The sequence below is a fragment of the Carcharhinus amblyrhynchos genome, chromosome 20, assembly GCF_965287045.1.
Source record: "Carcharhinus amblyrhynchos chromosome 20, sCarAmb.v2.hapA, whole genome shotgun sequence".
Lineage (NCBI taxonomy): Eukaryota > Metazoa > Chordata > Chondrichthyes > Carcharhiniformes > Carcharhinidae > Carcharhinus > Carcharhinus amblyrhynchos.
Window position 1 is genome coordinate 15,399,907 of NC_137343.1, and position 21,263 is coordinate 15,421,169.

At 43.1% G+C, this 21,263-nt stretch overlaps 1 protein-coding gene across 1 annotated transcript in view; it reads left to right on the top strand.

The window, feature by feature from the left end:
• The window catches only part of LOC145355776 (sodium- and chloride-dependent GABA transporter 1-like), a 97,485-nt gene that overhangs the window by 68,082 nt on the left and 8,140 nt on the right, over positions 1–21,263 (top strand). The window contains exons 6-12 of the mRNA XM_080208132.1: positions 3,363–3,466; positions 4,891–5,015; positions 5,308–5,420; positions 10,405–10,545; positions 11,664–11,763; positions 16,079–16,179; positions 18,169–18,339. Of these exons, the coding sequence (XP_080064258.1) occupies positions 3,363–3,466; positions 4,891–5,015; positions 5,308–5,420; positions 10,405–10,545; positions 11,664–11,763; positions 16,079–16,179; positions 18,169–18,339 (855 nt within the window). The remainder of the gene's footprint in view (positions 1–3,362; positions 3,467–4,890; positions 5,016–5,307; positions 5,421–10,404; positions 10,546–11,663; positions 11,764–16,078; positions 16,180–18,168; positions 18,340–21,263) is intronic.

A 21,263-nucleotide genomic window follows, 5' to 3' on the forward strand; every position in this document is an offset into this window, starting at 1 on the left:
ATTTCAAATAAACTTTATGCCCAGGTTTTGTTTTTTTAAGATAAAATTGTGTCAACATTTCGTTCTTATATTCCAAGAATGCAGATTTGCTTCATAGGTATTAATGAATCAATCAACTATCAAGAAACATATTGTAATTGATAACATTTTTGAATTTGAACTCGTTTTGTTTATTTCTAATGTGGATATATAGTAAATTAATTAAACTGGACAAATATAATTACCATTATTGGATTTTCTCAGTCTGAGAATCTCCTTGTTTCTAGATCAATACACTGTAATACTGGATATAGAGCAGAATTCTCCAGCCCTTCCTCAGTGGGTTTTGCCACAGTAGAGCTAGCTCATATCGGCTGCCAGCTGGAACTTCTGGCCCCCCCCAACATCAATTTACATTTGTCATCCATGCCACCATCAGGGAACCTGTGGTAGGAGTCAACTTGGCAGGATCAGAAGATCCTGCCCACAGGAAGGGCTGGAGAATTGCTCTCATTGATTCCCAGGAGTCACATTCCACTGTCTTACATTCCTTTTCCATGCTATCAATATTATCCTTGACGCAGCAACAAAATAAGAGGCAGTTTGGCAAGTGCAAGGTTGGATCTATGAAGTGATATGTTTGAAACGTATAAGATTCCTGGGAGGACAAACAGGAAGATATTTCTATTCATGGGAGAGTGTAGGACTAGAGGGCATAGTTGCAGAATAAAGGAGTTCTCATTTGACATGGATTTGTTAAAAGATTTTCTTTCAAAGAGTGGTGTATCTTTGTAATTCTTTACCCCCGGAAACTGTGGAGACGATTCCTTGAATGTTTTCAAGGCTGAGATTGATAGCTTTTTAATCAGCAGGGGAATGAAGGGTTATGGAGATAAGGCAGGAAAGTAGACTTAATGAGGGACTCAGCCACGGTCTTATTAAATGGTGGAGCAGGCTTGAAGGTTGAATGGCCTACAAATGTTCCTATTTCTTATGATCAAGAAAGTTTGTTATTATGGTCATTTGAAATTGGTTAAATGTTTTGATACATCAGAAATGTTGTTGGCTGCCGGAGTACAGACTTTTCTTGTTCTTCATGGGTAACCAAGGATGGAGTGATGAGAGAAGACAGAGAACCCATGCACTTGAAGTCATGAATAATTGTGGATCCTTTAGTTTGTGCATCAAGAAATTTCTTTTCCTACAGAAAAATCTCCTTAAAAAAAGAAAAATATGAGTGTCTCCAGAGGTTCAACTGGTTAGCAAACCTGATAAACTGATAGGGAAAATATCCAGATGTGAGATCAGGTAGTTATGTGTTCATGTTTGCTGATGAAACCTTTGGACTGATCTTTGCTACCAATTTTTTAATGGTCTGCCTATTTTTCTTAAAGTCGCTGAAAATGAATTAAAATTAATTGATTCAGAAATTGATGCAGAAACTGAGTCCAACAGAAGAAGCGTGTTAAGATCCCAGTTGGCATTACAATTGGATAGGAAAATCCCAGAATGGAACCTTGGCTCAAAGAACCCTAAAATTTACCTTTTTTAGAAAACATCCATGGACAGTCACTTGGAATGCCACTTAGATTTTAACAACAAAATATTTATTGAACATGAATAGTTTGACTACAATACAATTCTCCTTCACTCCCACTTATCTTCACAAATGTACACAGAATTTGACGATAATGCAGGTTACAAAATATATCTTGTGTTATACTTTTTAAAATTCATTAATGGGATGTGGACATTGCTGGCTGGGCTAACATTTATTGCCCATTCCTGAGGGTATTTAAGAGTCAACCACATTGCTGTGGATCTGGAGTCACATATAGGCCAGACCAGGTAAGGATCAATTGCTTCAACCTTTTACTTCACAGGCCATAGTAAGTTATTACCAACCCTAGAGTGCTTCAGGTATCGATGGCTTTACCAGCTAACTCCCCCAGGACTGCACTTTTCAGTTCTGAGTTTAACTTAAATGAACAGTAGCCTGTTCCAATGGCAGCTCTTCTTTCTTCCCTTTCACGCAAACTTCCTAGAAACCTCTCTTCATTCTCTAATTTCTGGAACTATCTGTTCTTTAGCTTCAGGACTTGCTTCGTTGGCCATTACTCCATGGTATGGCTTTTCTGCTTCTAGCAGGGATCATTTTTTAGAGTTACCTTCTCTTTCACTGCTAAGCTCCAACTACTACGAATTCAGCTAAAGCTAAACTTAAAAGGTTTCTCACCCTAAAGGTGACCCAGGTGTGAAACTCATTCTTTCTCTAAGCTCGCATTTACTTTGCGTATCATAAAGTCTCTAAGCACAATTCAGACACAGTTTGAATGGAAATCAAAACCCCCCTCATTCATGCAAACACCTTGCTTAACATAAATTTAAGTAGAGTTTTACTCTTCTTACACAAATACACTCAATTAAACTCACTTAAATCTATATCTTATGTCTAATATCCAACAGTACAATCATAGATCACTTAAAACTACCTCTGTTTCCTGCCATTAAAGCACAAAGAAATGCACATGATTTCCCAATGGAAAATTCTAGAATTCTGATTTAGTATTACCAACACTAACCTCTGTGAATTAAAGCAACAGACAATGAAGTTTGTCTCCAAGCAGACATGGAGAATTACGATTTAGGAACTGAAAATACTGGGAATACTCAGCAAGCCAGGCAGCAATTATGGAGGAAGAGAAGCAAAGTTAACATCTCAAGTCAGTGACCTTATGTCAGCAGTTCGCCAGTTTTGACAAAGACCCTCGGCCTGAAATATTAACTCTAATTCTCCCTCTCACTTTTCACAGATGCTGCCTGACCAATAAATAGGAGCAGATGCAAGCTATTTGGCCCCTCGAGCCTGCCTCACAAATCACTAATATCATGACTAATCTGATAGTGACTTCTCCTCTTTCCTACCTGCTCCCCACTGCCTTACAGATCTGACTAATTCAGCCTCGAATACCCTACTTCTAGATCCTTCCATGAGGGCAAACATCATCTCAGCATTTATCCTGTCAAGCTTCCTCAGAATCTAATTCATCTAAACTCCAATGAGTATAGACCCAGCCTGCTCAGTCTTTGTGCATGAGATAATCCCTTGGAATCAACCTAATGAGTCTCTACTGAACTGCCTCCAATACAAGTATCTCCCTCCTTAAATAAGATGATGAAAACTGTATACAGTATTCTAGGTGTTGTCAATGCCATGTACAATTGTAGCAGAGTGTATTCAGCATTTTCTGTTTAGATTTCAGATTCTCAGCATCCATAATATTTTGCCAGTGATTTGTGACAGATGCACATTTTCTGCTGACTCAACAGATTACAATCAAGTGCATTGTATTATATGTGCTAATCTTAAATCTTGTCAATAGGTATGGGTGAATGCTGCTGCACAGATTTTTAACTCCATCGGAATCGGGTTTGGTACCATGATGTCAATGGCCAGTTACAACAAATTTAATAACAATGTTCTGAAGTAAGAGTTTAATTTCTACTTTACTTTTAAAGGAAGGTGGCATTGTGTGTTGGGAGCTTCATCAAAGCTTATTACACAACAACATAGAGAGGGGAAAAGAACTTAGCTTTGTGTTTATGTGGGGTTCACACAAGGGCAGTTAGGGATGAACCATAAATGTTGGCCTTGCCAACAACTCTCATCCCATGAGGAAAAAAATGCCAGCTGGGATTTAAGGAACTGTCAGTGGAGTGAGCTTGAGAGAATGAGCAAGAGACGAGGGGTTAAAAGATTTTAATCAAATTTCTCTCTTGATGGGAAGAATTGTGAGTTCAGTTATGTGTCAAAATACAACGAATTGGCACTCCTCCTTGTGTGAAGAAGTACTTCCTGACATTTTCACTAAATGGTCTAGCTCGAATCATGCCCCATTGTTCTAGACTTGAGCATCAGAGTAAATAGCTTCTCTCTCATCTACTTTGTCAAATCCTATAATCAATTAAGCATTTCCATTATATCACCCTTAATCCACTTTCCTCAAGGGAATATGGGTCTGGCCAACACATGCTGTCCTCAATTTGACCCTTGTCAAAAGGTGCCATTCAAGTGTATCTGCTCTGTGATGCTTCCAAGTCAGTATATTCTTGACATGCAGCTCCAACAAAGTAGTACTCCAGATACAGTCTAACTAGAGCTATATGCAGCTGAATTCCAGTTCCCCCCTGAAATCACTGACTCTTGAGATTCTGTTTCCCAGTAACTTGTCTTTGAACGCATCTTGTGAACACTGCTTTGCTCTGTGCGCCACCCAACTGCTTCCCCCAACATGACAATTGATGTACTTTGTTGACTGTAAGGTGCTCGAGGATGTCCTAAGGCTTTGAAAGGTCCAATCTTATTTTGATCCACTATTTGAAACTGCTTTATATGTTTAGTTTGGAGCTTGCAAATGGTACAGGAATTGGGAATGCATCAATGACTAGTGCTGTATTGCCAATCATTGATCAGTTATAATGGGATCAATGGTGCAAGAACAAAGATCTCTTACTCCTTCAGAGTAAAATATTTAGTAATGATTCAAGATCCTTTGGCTCTTTTTAAAACTAACCTTTTCCTTGAGACAGGATAAATTTCTACCTTGGCTTTAGGAGAGGGAGGGTAAGGGAACATTTCAGAGCAAAATGCATCTTTTCCCTGACTATGTAGTGTCAATTTATACTCCATTTTTTCTCCCTGATATAGTGCCCTCATGGGAGACTCAATAATACTTGCCTAATTTGTGACTGTATAGAGGTGACCTCTGGCCTAAATTGCCATGCACATATAAAGGGATATAACATGCTGACTTAGGAGCTGGATTTCAAATTATTTTTTAATTGATGTTTTGTTTCATTGCATTGTGAATTTGTATGTTTACACATCTTTGTTTTTTCCCCTCTTCCTAGAGATACTCTTATTGTTGCAGTGACAAATTCAGCCACAAGTATTTTTGCAGGATTTGTGGTTTTCTCTGCAATTGGGTACATGGGCCACCAGCACAACCTACCTGTTGAGGATATCGCCACTGATGGTAGGTTTAATTTCAGTGAAGCTAGGGCCATTGTGGTACTCCTTAGGATGCAGTGAAACTCCCTAGTAAGACTTTGAAATTGCAATTGTTCCCATTTCTTTCTATCCAATTAGAATGGTAACATACACGGGACAGAGCAGTGGTTATATAGTGATTTATGCCAGTCCCTGAAAAATTCATGAATAAATCGGAATGGGGATGAGCAGAACAGATAGTAGTCACACATTATTGGCTAATATCTGTTGGACAATCTTCTAACTAATGTACTTTCATGTCTTACTCCCTTACTCAGGCCCAGGACTGGTGTTTGTTGTTTACCCAGAAGCATTTGTCACCATGCCCTTAGCACCAATGTGGGCCTCACTGTTCTTCTTCATGCTTCTCTGCTTGGGCGTGGATAGCCAGGTAAGATGGCAAATGTGATCAGAAAGTTGACAGAAGGGCTCAGAATTGTACAGTCAGTGCATGGAAGAGTAGGAAGCATAACAACATTCAGAATGCAATTGGACATATGCAGTACATGTCTGCAGTTTGAGTTACAGAAGTAACCCCATTATGTCATAATAATGGCCCAGATTTTGCAACCAGTGGCAAAGCAAGGATGGCTTGCCACCGTTCTAAAGGAAACTGCCCACAAGATTCTAGCAATCTTTTCTAATTGTTTAAATCTGGCAACTAGTGACGGGTAAGTCACCAAGCGCACTGAATTATTCACACAGTAAACATGCAAGTGCAAGGCATTCAATATGCATAGAATCCCTACAGTGCAGAAGGAGGCCATTCGCCCCATCGAGCCTGCACTGATAATCCTATCTAGGCCCTCTTCCCTTAATCCCATGTATTTACCCTGCTAGTTCCCTGATACTCAGGGGTAAGTTAGCATGGCCAATCATCCTAGCCCACACATCTTTGGAGTGTGGGAAAAAATCGGAGCACCTGGAGGAAACCCTTGAGGACAAGGGGAGAATGTACAATTCCATACAGACAGTGACTTGAGGCTGGAATTGAACATGGGTCCCTAGTGCTGTGAGGTAGCAGTGTTAACCACTGTGCCACCATGCCGTGACTGATGAGAGCAGGGTGGCACAGTTGTCTACGTGGACTTTAGCAAGGCCTTTGATAAGGTCCTTCATGGTAGACTGATACAAAAGGTGAAATCACATGGAATCCGCAGTGAGCTGGTATGATGGATACAGAACTGGCTTGGTCATAGTACATGGAGAGTAGCGGTGAAAGGGTGTTCCTCTGACTGGACATCTGTGATCAGTGGTGTTCTGCAGGAATCAGTGCTGCGACACAATGTGTGTGTGATCAAGAGAGATTTGGACTCACCATCAACATTAAAAAGACTGAAGTCATGCACCAGTCTGCTCCTCATGCACTGTAAACAGAACCCATAATCACAATCAAAGGGCAGAAACTACAGGCAGTAGACCAGTTCATTTATCTTGGCAGCACCCTCTCCCAAGCAGTGACTATTGATACAGAAGTTAACTGCAGAATAGCAAAGGCAATTTGTGCTTTCAATAGACTGCACTCCACTGTATGGGAACGTTGAAGAATCAGCCCAGCAACAAAACTGAAGGTCTACAGCGCCGTGGTACTCACTACCCTCCTGTATGCCTGTGGACTGTGTATCGAAGGCATGGAAGACAGCTCAATCATTTCCACATGACTTGTCTTCGCAGAGTATTACGCGTCAGATGGCAAGACAAAGTACCAGACACTGAAGTTCTCTCTAGAACAAGTCTACCATCAGTCCACACACCACTGATGAGAGTGCAGACCCAGTGGGCAGGTCATTCATCCGTATGTCAGATGAGCGCATATCCAAGCAAGTCCTTTTTGGGGAACTCTCTGCTGGAAGACGCTCGCACGGAGGGCAGAAGAAACATTTCAAAGACACACTCAAGGCCTCCCTGAAGTCGCTTGACATTGACATGACCACCTAGGAAATGCTGGCACAAAACCTCCCTACCTGGCGCTGCCTCATCCACAAAGGCTGTCAAGCTTACGAAGCAAGGTGTATTACTAAGCACAACATAAGCGCAAGCTGCGCAAGTCCAGAGCCACCAGCGCAACCACTACAGTATCTACGCGAGTCTGTCCAATGTGCCAGGATATTCTGTGCCCGAATTGGCCTGATCAGTCATCTTCAAACACACCGCAACCAGCCTCAGAATGACCAATGGTGTCGAGGTCCTCATCGATGATGATGGACGAACAACATATATACGATATGGAGGAATTTAGACTTGTCTGATTAGTAAGTTTGTGGATGACACAAAGATTGGGGGAGCTGCCGATAGTGAGAAGGATTGCAGCAGAATTAGATAGACTGGAGGCTTAGACGGAGAAATAGCAGATGGAATTAAATCTGGACAAAAGCGAGGTGATGCATTTTGGAAGGCCAGATGCAAGAGGGAAGTATACAGTAAATGGCAGAAGCAGTAACATGCAGAGAGATCCAGGAGTATGGGTCCACAGTTCTCTGAAAGTAGCAACACATGTGGACAAGGTGGTCAAGCAGGTGGACGGCATGCTTACCTTCATCAGTTGGGACATAGCGTATGGGCACGGTTTGGTCGTCGCCATACTACCAGAAGGATGTGGAAGCTCTGGAGAGGGCACAAAAGAGGTTTACCAGGATGTTGCCTAGTTCGGAAGGTATTGGCCATGAGGAGAGATTGGACAAACTTGGTTTGTTTTCACTTGAACATTGAAGGTTGAGGGGCAAGCTGATAGAAGTTTACAAAGTTATGAGAGGCATGGATAGTCGGAGTCTTTTGCCCAGGCTAGGAATGACATGTCAATTACTAGGAGACGTATAATTAAGGTAAAATGAGAACTACATTTTTCACACACAGGATGGTAAGCGCCTGCATTGCAGGGCCAGAGGAGGTGGTAGAAGCAGATACAATAGCAACGTTATACAGACCACGTAGAGGCAAAAGGTCTTTAGTTTAGAAAGGCATCATGTGGCGGTGCAGGCTTGGTGGGCCAAAGGGTGTGTTCCTATGCTGTACTGTTCTTTGTTTCTAATGCGACTGCCCCATACCAGTGTGGTTTTGGTCTCCTTACTTAAAGAGGGACAATAATTGCATTGGAGCCGATGCAGAGAAGGTACACTAGGCTTCATTTCTGGGATGAAGGGGCTGTCCTGCAGGTTGCACCCATACTCTGTAGAGTTCAGAAGAATGAGATATTTGTGAGACACAAGATTCTGAGGAGGCTTGACAAGGTAAAAACTGAGAGGATGTTTCCCAGAGAATCGAGGACTAGGGGGTACCGTTTGAAAATAATGAGTCTCCCATTTAAGAAAGAGATGAGGATTTCTAATTCTCAGAGGGTGGTTTGCCTTTGGAATTCCCTCCCCCAGCGAGCAATGGACGCTGCGTCATTGAATATATTCAAGGCTGAGTTGGAAGAGTTTTTTGGACAATCTTGCCCTTAAAGGGCACAACAAGGGAATTGAGGGTAATGGGGGAGGCAAGGAAGTGGAGTTAAGGCCACAAGCAGATCAGCCATGATTTTATTGGCTATTAGATCAGGCTCGGAGCCAATCGGACTGTTCTGGGTGTATGGCTGCATTCCACACCAATCTATTAGGACGTCTGGAAGCGGAGGAAGGGTCAGGTGATCATCTTGTCTGGAACATAAAGGAACAGGATTTGACTGGCTTCCTGACGAGAGAGACCATTGACTGGAATTGTGAAAAGTGGATCCGAGAGAGAGGTGGGGGGAGAAAGTCACAACATTTAATGAACACGCATCCACACAAACATTAGACATTATTTGCAGGTAGCTGTCATTCAGTGAAATAGAAATGTCTGAACCAATAGGTCTAGGTTCTTCAGCAGCAAATGAAAAACACACAGCTTTCAGATACTGATTCAAGTTGTGCAGCACCACTCCCCAGCTCCGAATGCAGAATAAAATCAAACTTCCATCTATTATTAATACTCACTCCTCCAGCCTTGAACTGCAAAGCTCTAGACCTGACCAGCATGGGGGCAAATGGATACTGTTCACAGTTATCACTGACTTGAAGTCTGTAGCTACCGGCTCACCAAATTAACTAATAATTAACCAGCACAATCACATCTAATATTTTGCTGCTGAACATTGTTGCGTCAAATTGCAATGACTTCCCTTTAATGTTTGTGAGGCAAAGTACCTTTTGAGCTAAGTTAACACTTGCCCCACCCCTGATAATGAGCCATGAGTTTATCAGCATTTTGCAGCAAATGACAGTTTTTAGTCCTGATGCTCTTACCTTGCCCACACAGGATAATCCAGTATCAAGTCTCTGCCCAGAGCCGCCTCTGTCCCCAGATCTTTGCCTTCGCAGCTGATTCTTTCTTCGAAGAATTCTTGTATTGTTCTTCACTTTTAATTCAAATTTTCAAATTGTGAAATAAATGATTATAATTGGAATAAGTTACAAGCTACAATAAAGACAAATTTTATACATTTTTTGTTTTGAAAAAATGTTGTATCCTTGCAGAGAAATATGACATTCCACAAATATAAAATAGCTTTTCAGGACCATGTTTGGAAAAGTGCCTTTGTGTACTGTGGTATTTCATAGGCATGTGACCTCTTATTTCATCCTTTATGTATGATGGCTTGACAGCAGAAGCTATTTCATCCATGACTGGATGACTGGGTACATGCTGTCAAGAGTGGGCAGCTGAAACTCAGTGGATTTTGATAGCTGGAAGAGAGCCAAGAAACAAAGCCCTAGTCTGCAGGACAATATCAATGGACTGGTCAGGTGGGCCAAAAAGCTTCAGCCAAGGAGCCTTGGAGCATGTCCATAGATCCCTGAAGGTAGCTGGACAGGTAGATAAGGTGGTCAAGAAAGCATGCAAGAGTAGCTGAAGCATAGAAAATAAGGGTAGAACACTAGTTAGATGGCACCTAGAATATTGGGTGTAGTCTGGTCACCAAATTGCAAGAAGGATGATCTTGCAGCCTAGAAAGGGTACAGAGGAGACTTATGAGTTTGTTACCAGGACTGGAGAATTTTAGGTATGAAGAAAAATTGGATGGCTGGAGTTGCTTTCTTTGGAATGGAGTAGGTTGAAGGGAGATTTACTTGAGGCATATAAAATTAAGGGGCCTGAATGAAGTGGGTAGGAAGGACCTCGATCCTTTAAAAGATGGGTTAAAGCCATGGATCTTAAACTGGAAAGTGGGAGTAGGACAGATGCGTTTTTTTTTTCAATTGACACTGACGTAATGGATTGAATGGCCTCCTGTGCTGTAAATTTCCATGATTTATGGGTCAGCAGACTCTTTAAATGAAATGCAGGCTCCTTTTTTGCAATGTGTGTTTCTGATGGCAGCCGGATTGATCCTGTGTTTGTGATTTTTTTTCTTGTAGTTTGCCATGGTGGAGGTGATGGTAACCAGTCTGATGGATGCCTGGGAAAAGAATTTGCTTCAGTTCCTCAAACACAAAGAGATTGTGGTTCTTGTTGTCTGTTTTGTTGCTTTCATGCTTGGGATTCCCAACATCACACAGGTATCCTGCTTTCTTTCTGCTACAACATTTTAAACAGACATGTACAGAAATCACATCAGAATTGGCTTTTGAACATGATCCAGCAGGCAGGCATAACCATTTAATACTCCAGTTTTAGTAAATAGTGTAGTCAATGATTATAAACAGGAAGATCAATAACGTAACATAGCGCATGAACATAAGAAATAGAAGCAGGAGTAGCCAATCTAGCCCTTCGAGTCTGCCCTGCCATTCAATAAGATCATGGCTGATCTGAAGTGGATCAGTTCCACTTCCCCGCTTTCTCCCCATAACCCTTAACTCCCTTGTCTGTCAGAAATCTATCGACCCATGACTTAAATATATTCAGTGAGTTGCCTCCACCAGTTCAACGGGCAGAGAATTCCAGAGATTCACCACCCTTTGAGTGAAGAAGTTCTTCCTCATCTCTGATCTAAACTGCACCCCCCCCGCCAACCTTATTTTGAAGCTGTGCCCTCTAGTTCTGTTTCCCTTTATAAGCAGAAAGAATCTGTCTACCTCTACCCTATCTAGCCCCTTCATTATCTTGTAAGTCTCTATAAGATCCCCCCTCAGCCTTCTAAATGAATTGTAACTTGCTTCCCTTGTATTATTTGGATACTATAGTCTCTCCTATCGCTATATGCTGTTTATATGGAAGGCACAATTTCCTAAGATCAGGTAGTTTGGCACCAATTCAGAATTAGACCTGAGAGGATCCTACTCTGTACACCACTTTGTAACAAGTTGTGCTGAGTCTCTGAGAGCTGCTTTGTCAACATTCCCTGAAAAATTCCCAAATAGGACCTTGGGGTTAGGTTGATGCATGGCGATCAAGCTTTACAATTATCTGAAATCCAGACTAAAAGCTAGAAACAGTTGATATTGGAAATTAGAACTAAAAACTGAAAACGCCGGAAATATGCAGCAGATCCATCAGAACAGATCTACACCCAAGCATTTTGTCTTTTCAGAGTCGGTGAACCTATTATGCATTTCCAAAATTTTATTTTATTATATTGTGTCTTCAGATCTTCAGGACTCTTTTTAAAAATGAGATATGCACACTGTGTAAAGCTGGAGATAATTAAGTAACTTTTACGTGTTTTTTTTTAAAGGGTGGAATTTATGTATTCCAACTGATGGACCATTACACAGCTGTCGTCTCTCTCATGTTCCTGGCTTTCTTTGAAGTTGTGGCCATTTGTTGGTTTTATGGTACAGTTTTCATTTTGCCTTGCCAGCATTTATTTGACTGCTGCTCTGCCCTATACTTATCTTCCTGTTGTGCAAGTCGTTCCTCTTCCTTTATCTAATTCTTATCCTCTAGCACATCTGCTTTCTTTGTCCTATTGTTTCTTTCCTTGGCCTATCAGTGCAGAGAATACAGATCAATTACAAATTAACTTTTCATTAACTTGGAACCAGTAATGGACCTGTTTCTTCCCAAAAATTTAAACACATAACCATATTTTCAAGTTTCCTATGTTTAACACTGACTACAATTCAAAAATATTTCATTGGCGGCAAAATGCTTTGAGATGTCCAGTGGTCATTAGAACATAGGACATAGAAAAACTACAGCACAAACAGGCCCTTCGGCCCACAAGTTGCGCCTTAGTTTGGTAATCTACTTACTAGGCTTACCTGTAACCTTCAATCCTATTAAGTCCCATGTACTCACCCAGAAGTCTCTTAAAAGACCCTATCAAATTTGCCTCCACCACCACTGATGGCAGCTGATTCCACACACCCACCACCCTCTGAGTGAAAACCTTACCCCTGACATCTCCTCTGTACCTACTCCCTAGCACCCTAAACCTGTGTCCTCTTGTGGCAACTATTTCAGCCCTGGGAAAAAGCCTCTGAGAATCCACCTGATCAATACCTCTCAACATCTTATACACCTCTATCAGGTCACCTCTCATCCTTCGTCTCTCCAAGGATAAAAGACCGAGCTCTCTCAACCTTTCCTCATAAGGCATGCCACCCAATCCAGGCAACATCCTTGTAAATCTCCTCTGCACCCTTTCAATGGCTTCCATATCCTTCCTGTAATGAGGTGACCAGAACTGAGCACAGTACTCCAAGTGGGGTCTGACCAGGGTCTTATAAAGCTGCAGCATTATCTTCCTACTCCTAAACTCAGTTCCTCAATTGATGAAGGCCAGTACATCATATGCCTTCTTAACCACATCCTCTACCTACGAAGCCGATTTGAGAGTCCTATGAACCCGGACCCCAAGATCCTTCTGATCTTACACACTGCTAAGAGTCTTACCCTTAATATTATATTCCTTCATCCCATTTGACCTGCCAAAATGTACCACCACACATTTATCCAGGTTGAAGTCCATCTACCACTTCTCCACCCAGTCTTGCATCCTATCTATGTCACACTGCAACTTCTGACATCCCACCAAACTATCCACAACACCTCTGACCTTCGTGTCATCGGCAAACTTACCAACCCATCCCTCCACTTCCTCATTCAGGTCATTTATAAAAATCACAAACAGCAAGGGTCCCAGAACAGATCCCTGGGGCACTCCACTGGTGACCGACCTCCATGCAGAAAATGACCCATCTACAACCACTCTCTGCCTTCTGTGGGCAAGTCAGTCCTGGATCCACAAAGCAACATCCCCTTGGATCCCATGCCCCCTCACTTTCTCAATAAGTCTTGCATGGGGGACCTTATCGAACGCCTTACTGAAGTCCATATAAACCACATCTACCGCCTTTCCTTCGTCAGTGTGTTTGGTCACATTTTCAAAAAACTCAACCAGGCTCGTAAGGCACAATCTGCCTTTGACAAAGCCATGCTGACTATTTTTGATCATACTGTACTTCTCTAAATGTTCATAAATCCTGTCTCTCAGGATCTTCTCCATCAACTTACCGACCACTGAGGTTAGACTCACCAGTCGATAATTTCCTGGGCTATCTCAATTCCCTTTCTTGAATATAGGCACCACATCTGCAATCCTCCAATCTTCCGGGATCTCTCCTGTCTCCATCGATGACACAAAGATCATCGCCACAGACTTTGCAATCTCTTCCCTCGCCTCCCACAGTAACCTGGGGTACATCCCATCTGGTCCCGGCGACTTATCTATCTTGATGCTATTCAAAAGCTCCAACACATCCTATTTCTTAATGTCCACATACTCAAGCTTTTCAGTCTGCCACAATCCTGCACTTCAGCCACCAAGATCCTTTTCCAATGGGAATACCGAAGTAAAAGCATTCACTGAGCACCTCTGCTATTTCTACAGGTTCTATACAAACTTTCCCACCGTCACATTTTATAGGTCCTAGTCCTTCACATCTCATCCTTTTACTCTTCACATATTTATAGAACGCCTTAGAGTTTTCCTTAATCTTACCTGCCAAGGCCTTCTCACGACCCCTTCTGGCTCTCCTAATTTCCTTCTTAAGTTCCTTCCTACAAGCCGTATACTCCTCTAGATCCCTAACATTACCTAGTTCCCTAAACCTTTTGTACGCTTTTCTTTTTGACTAGATTCATTACAACTTTCGTGCACCACGGTTCCGGTAATCTACCAAAACTTCCCTGTCTCATCGGAACGTTGTCATGCAGAACTCCAGACAAACATTCCTTGAAAATCTGCCACCTTACTTCAGTACATTTCCCCGAGAATACCTCCTTCAAGTTTACGCCTCTAATTCCCTGCCTGATGGCTTCGTATTTCCCCTTACTCCAGATAAACACTTTCATAGCTTGCCTGGTGCTATCTCTCTCCAATGCTAATGTAAAGGAGATAGAATTACAATCACTATCCCCAAAATGCTCTCCCACTGAGAGATCTGACACCTGTCCAGGTTCATTACCCAATACCAGATCAAGTACAGCCTCTCCTCTTGTAGGCTTATCCACATACTGTGTCAGGAAACCCTCCTGAACACACTTAACAAACTCCTCCCCATCCAAACCCCTTACCCTAGGGATATTCCAATCAATATTTGGGAAATTAAAGTTTCCCATCACAACAACACTTATTAATACATCTCTCCAGGATCTGTTTCCGTATCTGCTCCTCAACATCCCTGTTACTATTGGGCAGCCTATTAGCAAACATCCAGTAAAGTTATTGACCCCTTCCTGAAGTGCTGTATAATTACATGTCTTTATTCTTCTTTCTTTTATGCAGTTCATCCAATTTTCCAGGGGCTATTCCTCAAATGTAGTCACATGCTGAATTCAGGGTTGGGGTTGGAGGTGCAGGGTGGCAGGAGAGCGCAATGTCATTGATGCAAAATAAAATCTGTTATGCAGGTTCGGCACATAAATGGAAAGATAAATAAGGGATCTCATAATGTTCAGTCACATCCAAAAATTTGTTGTTGCAAAATATTCTTTGTTGTTAGTCATCCTGTAACAAACTCATTTACGTAAAAGTTCAATTATTCATAAATTCATGAATGGTCTAAATCCCCCAGCTCACACCCTAACTTTTCTTACTGTTAGTCCCTTCTCTCCATCCATGTCAGCAGCTGAATCTTCATCAATGTTCCCTCTAGCATCTGTTTGCTGTGAACCACCAGCGAGTTACATGGCACAGTAAGTTCCCGATTTCTGTGCAGTCGTGCACTAGCACTGCTTAGAGAGAACACTGGTCTTCAGCCATTCAGGCTGCAGCTAGAATATATTTATCACATTGTATCATATACTTTACTCATGCAAAACCTGCTTATTGAACATGATTCAATCGCCTCTCCTAACTCTTCCTCCAACTCCTGCTCCATATCTGATTTCCTCTTTAATGTTGTGAAGTGTCTCTTCACACTTCATTGATTGAAATCACACTTTAGGGAGAGAGGTCTGTGTTCCTTTTACTGCTTCCCTCTGAAATACCCCCATATCAGTTTCAGAGTTTGTGTTTTGAGGCAGTCTGGGAGCGGTGAAACTTTTGGTATAATCCTCCCTTCTTGTGATTTGAAATGAGGACTTATACTGTTCACAATTCACCATCACTATTCATGGTGTCAGATGATGAGAACATTCTCAGGGGCAAATTGTGACTGGCACCACGAATTCTCCTGCTTAAACAGGGTAACAATTGGGCGGCATGGTAGCACAGGAGTTAGCACTGCTGCCTCACAGCGCCAGGGACCCGGGTTCAATTCCCAATTTCAGTCACTGTCTGTGTGGAGTTTGCATGTTCTCCCATGTCTGCATGTGTTTCCCCCAGATGCTCCGGTTTCCTCCCACATTCTGAAAGATGTGCTGGTTAGGGTACATTGATCCGAACGGGCGCCGGACTTTGGCGACTAGGGGAACTTCACAGAAACTTTATTGCAATGTTAATATAAGCCTTACTTGTGACTAATAAATAAACTTAACTTTAATCTATGACTGACTGAGCAACAATAGTCTTAATAATATTTAGGTTTTTTCAAAATTCAGTTGACTGTACACATCCTGTATTAAGGCAAAATACTGTTTATAAGACAAGGTCTGTTTATAGAATAACAGCCTCATTGGGCCCGGTGTTTGATCCTATTGCAGGTGTCCGCAGATTATCCGCCAACTACAAGAAAATGCTGGGGGCTCCTCCAAATTTCTTTTTCAAACTGTGCTGGTGGTTTGCTTCTCCACTCCTTGTTACAGTGAGTAACTTGCCTTTCCTAATAATTTTTTTCCACCCACGGGGGTCTCCTGCTGAAGTAGAGAGAAATTAAACTACTGCAATTACAGAGATTCCTGGGAGATATTGTTCAAAGTGAAATTGACTATTGATGATACCAAGAGGAAGATTTTGGAATACACCCGCCCATCACCCAGTGCTGCCAGTGGGAGACTGTGCCACATAACAGCACCTCTGGCACACTGTGGGCATCATGCTGGGATTTGCTGGTTCCAGACCAGCACAGAATTGGGTAATGGTAGATCTAGAGGGTGAGTGCTTGGCAGCAGAAATCCACATTTTCAGGAATTCAGAGGAGCATGGTTGTTCCGCCTGGCCTCACAGTTTTAAACTAAAAACGCTGTGGTGACTATCTCCTGAAATTAGGCATAAAGTCCATCCGGCTATATAACAAAATGGTAATCATAGTTCCATGTATATCATAGGACTCTGATTGCTTTCAAATAGATATATTTAGAAATAAAATGTTCCTATACAAAAAAAATCAATGGGACAGAAACCCAATCAACCTTGGATTCACGTTACTCAGTGTCTGGCAATATGTGAGAAATGTTTGTGAACAATTTTGTTTTTTAAAAAGTATTATATGTTTTCAAACAAAAGGCCCTGGGCTTAAGTCAAAACAAGGAAGTGAGATTCTTCTTTCGGCCTCAGCGTAGCCTCTCGAGGTCAGAGGCTATTAAGGTCTCCAGTGGGAGAGTGAAACAAAAACCCAAAATATTGCAGACCCTGGAATTCTGAAATAAAAATTAAATCATTCAGCAAATCAAGCACTGCATCTGAGAAGTGACACGTTTACAACTTGGACATTTCATCAGAACTTTCATCACTCAAGTGTGAAATGATGCTGGTGCTACAGAGTGGCAAAACAATGAGGAAGACCTTGACATGGTTCTTTTTCGGGGGTGAACTGATGAAGGACAGCAGGGGATCAGGTGGGTCAGTCACATTGGGAAGCCAGGGCCAGAAGCAGGTAACACTAGGTGGGATGAAGTATCAGACCACACTGATGGCACAAGAAACCATGGACATTGCTCACGTAGGAACCAGGACAGGGATCATGACAGCTAATAGGAGCAGCAGTTCAGAGAAGCCTTGAAATGTTCAACCAGGGTGGAAGAAGAGGGAAAAAGGAAGAAGAGGTTGTACAGAGCTCCCGGTTGTTAAGGGAGTTCAGCTGCAGGCAGGTTTGGGAAGTCACGAATCCAGATGCTTCATCCCAATGAGAATCACTAAAGGCTGTGGGGTGGGGGAGGAAGGAGAGGGAGAGGCAAGGGGAACTCTGCAGGGGTGCTGATGGAGGGATACTTTGCAGGGATGGCAACTAGGGAGGAAGAAATCCGCAGACGGAGGTGAAATGTGGCATGGGGAGGGTTAGTGGAAACCCACATAGAGGGCGATTGGCGGCATGGGGAGGGAGGTGGGAGTGGTGGAGGGGGATCCAATGTCCCCCAAACCCCCTTACCCCATGCTACACCCCCTCACCCCACCCCAACCCCCTCACCCCACCCTCACCCACTCCCACTCACCCCACTCCCCCCTCCCTCACCCCTCTCCCTCCCCTCCCTCACCTCTTCCCTCCCTCACCTCTTCCCTCCCTCCCCTCTTCCCTCTCTCCCCTCCTCTCCCCCCTCCCCTCTCCCCCCTCTCCCTCCCTCGCCCCCTTCCCTACCCCCTCCCCCTCCCTCCTCCCCCTCTCCTCTTCCCTCCCCTCCCCTCCCTCTTCCCCTCCCTCTTCCCTCCTCCCCACTCCCCCCCTTCCCTCTTCTCTCCTCCTCTCCCCCACCATTCTCCACCCCCCCCCCCCCCCTCCCCACTCTGTAAAACTAACCCAGCATCTCACTGCTTTTAAAGGTCAATGAAACTCTGATGGACACTAAATTATATCTTTTTTCTAAATCAATAGTCTGCAGACTAGCAGTCTCTAATGCCGTGTGTTGATTTCCTACAGGTTATACTTGTTTCCAGCATAATCCGTTACACTCCTGCCCGATATGGCAAAACATACACCTATCCAGCTTGGGCTGAGGGCCTTGGCTGGATTATCTCCCTCTGTTCAATCATCTGGATCCCACTTGGAGCTGCACACACCCTGTATACTAGCAAAGGTTCATTTATTCAGGTGAGAGAGAGGGAGGGAAAATGGAGAGATGGTTTCAGTGCATTGCATATGTAGCCATTTCCGTGAAGATCACAACTTGCTGATTCTACCATTTTGCATAGTATTGAACTAATACTGCAATATTTGTACCATTGCAACAGTATCAGGTTATCCACCTTCCATTACAGACTAAAATTACACACACAAAGAAACACACTTAAACTGGATTTGTATAAAATTTGTATTTTCTCTCCTTGCTACCTCATGACTAAGGCCATGATTCATGTACAACCTCATAGCAACAATGTAACCAGCGAGAATGGTCGTTATTTGGAAATATGGGTGATGATTGTAAGCAAACTATTTGTCAGTAAGAACACATACTATCATGTGCTCAACTAAAGTTCACGCGTAACACACTTTGCAACAGGTTTCTCAGATGATGAATACGAGTAGGAATCTGGATGGCTTTTTCAATTTGTCTGCAACAAATTTCTTCTACTTGATGTGTAGAGGCATGTGTGGCTGTGGTGAGAATTCCACATAAAGATTCTGTTTGTCAGATACGGAATGTCTGCTCAGTCCAAATCCAGAGAGCTTTCATTCAGATTGGCAAGTTCCAATATTGCCCCAAGTGTGTACAGTGACTTTAACAGGTAAAAGGTCTGCTGCTGTACACTCAGTGGCCTCCTCAATTAAGACTGGGTATTGGGGGAGTCAATGGAAAGCATCTTGTATCCTTAAAAACCATATTGGGGAGGCAGTAATGTTTTTAGGACAGAAGATAGCTTGCCATAATTAAATTTACTTTCCATTTGTATCAAGAATGGTAAACAGTGCAATCATTTATGTTGATACGATATTCACTTCCACCTTCAGCAAAGATTGCTGAATAGAGATCCAGAGTAGGAGCCTTGGCTAATTTTTAACAGGCTGCTGGTATTTGTGAAATCATGTCTATAGTCATGCCACATGTCCTAGAGGGTGAACAGAACAAAACTGGAGTATTGACATTAAGGTACGTCTGAACTAATTGTGGAAGAGCAAGCTGAAACCTCAGGGAAATGGTGAAATCAATGTATAAAACATAGAACATGGAACAGTACAGCACAGTACAGGCCCTTCAGCCCTCATGTTGTGCCGAGCTATGTCCAAACCCACTTATCAGGGTTAAACTCCATCTGCCACTTTTCTGCCCAGCTCTGCATCCTATCAATGGCTCTTTGCAGCCTGCAAGAGCCCTCCACCTCATCCACTACTCCACCAATCTTGTGTCATCAGCAAATTTACTAACCCACCCTTCAGCCCCCTCTTCCAAGTCATTGATAAGAACATAAGAACATAAGAAATAGGAGCAGGAGTAGGCCATCTAGCCCTTCGAGCCTGCCCCGCCATTCAATAAGATCATGGCTGATCTGTTGTGGCTCAGTTCCACTTTCCCGCCCTCTCCCCATAACCCTTAATCCCCTCTCTTATCAAGAACCCATCAACCCGCTTCTTGAAAATATTTAGCGAGGCAGCCTCCACCACTTCAACGGGCAGAGAATTCCAGAGATTCACCACCCTTTGAGTGAAGAAGTTCCTCCTCAACTCCGTTCTAAACTGCCTCCCCTTTATCTTGAGGCTGTGCCCCCTAGTCCTACTGTCTTTTTTGAGTGGGAAGAGTCTCTCCACCTCTATCCTATCCATCCCATTCATCATCTTATACGTCTCAATGAGATCTCCCCTCATTCTTCTAAACTCTAACGAGTACAAGCCTAGTTTATTCAGCCTCTCCTCATAGCTCAATCCCCTCAACTCCGGTATCAGCCTAGTAAACCTCCTCTGCACTCCCTCCAGGGCCAAAATATCCTTGCGCAGGTGCGGCGCCCAAAACTGCACACAGTACTCCAGCTGCGGCCTCACCAATGCCCTATACAGCTGCAGCAAGACCTCCCTACTTTTATATTCAATCCCCCTCGCTATGAAGGCCAGCATCCCATTCGCCTTCCTGACCACCTGCTGCACCTGCAAGCTGGGTTTTTGCGACTCATGCACAAGGACCCCGAGGTCCCTCTGCACCGTCGCCTGCTGCAGTTTTTCGCCATGTAAGTAATAGTCCTTCCTACCATTCTTCCTACCAAAGTGGACCACCTCACACTTGCCAACATTAAATTCCATTTGCCATTTCCTGGCCCATTCGCCCAGCCTATCTAGATCCTTCTGCAGACTCTCCACACCCGCCGCACAATTTGCCTTTCCCCCAATCTTGGTGTCATCAGCAAATTTCGACACCCTGCACTCGGTTCCCTCCTCCAGATCATCTATATAAATGATAAAATCACAAATAGTAGAGGACCCATCACTGACCCCTGTAACTGCTGGTAACTGGCCTCCAGTCTGAAAAATTTCCTTCCACCACCACCCTCTGTCTTCTATGAGACACAGTAAAAAGTCTGACAACACCAGGTTTTAGTCCAACCGATTTATTTGATAATAGACTCACAAGCTTTCGAGGTTTCCCTCTTCGTCAGGTGAATGGAGAGTTCTGGCCTCAGACAGAGCATATAAAGCACAGACAGTTTAGAGATTACTGATTAGAATGCGAATCCTTACACCTAACCTGCTGTTCAAGACCTGAAGTGGCTGACAATGTGAGTGGAAGGAGCACTGATCACAGGATGTCAGCCACTTCAGGTCTTGAACAGCAGGTTAGGTGTAAGGATTCGCATTCTAATCAGTAATCTCTAAACTGTCTGTGCTTTACATGCTCTGTCTGAGGCCAGAACTCTCCATTCACCTGACGAAGAGGGAAACCTCGAAAGCTTGTGAGTCTGTTATCAAATAAATCGGTTGGACTAAAACCTGGTGTTGTCAGACTTTTTACTGTGTTTACGCCAGTCCAACGCCGGCATACCCACATCATGACTTCTATGAGACAGCCAGTTGCTTATCCAATCGGCCAA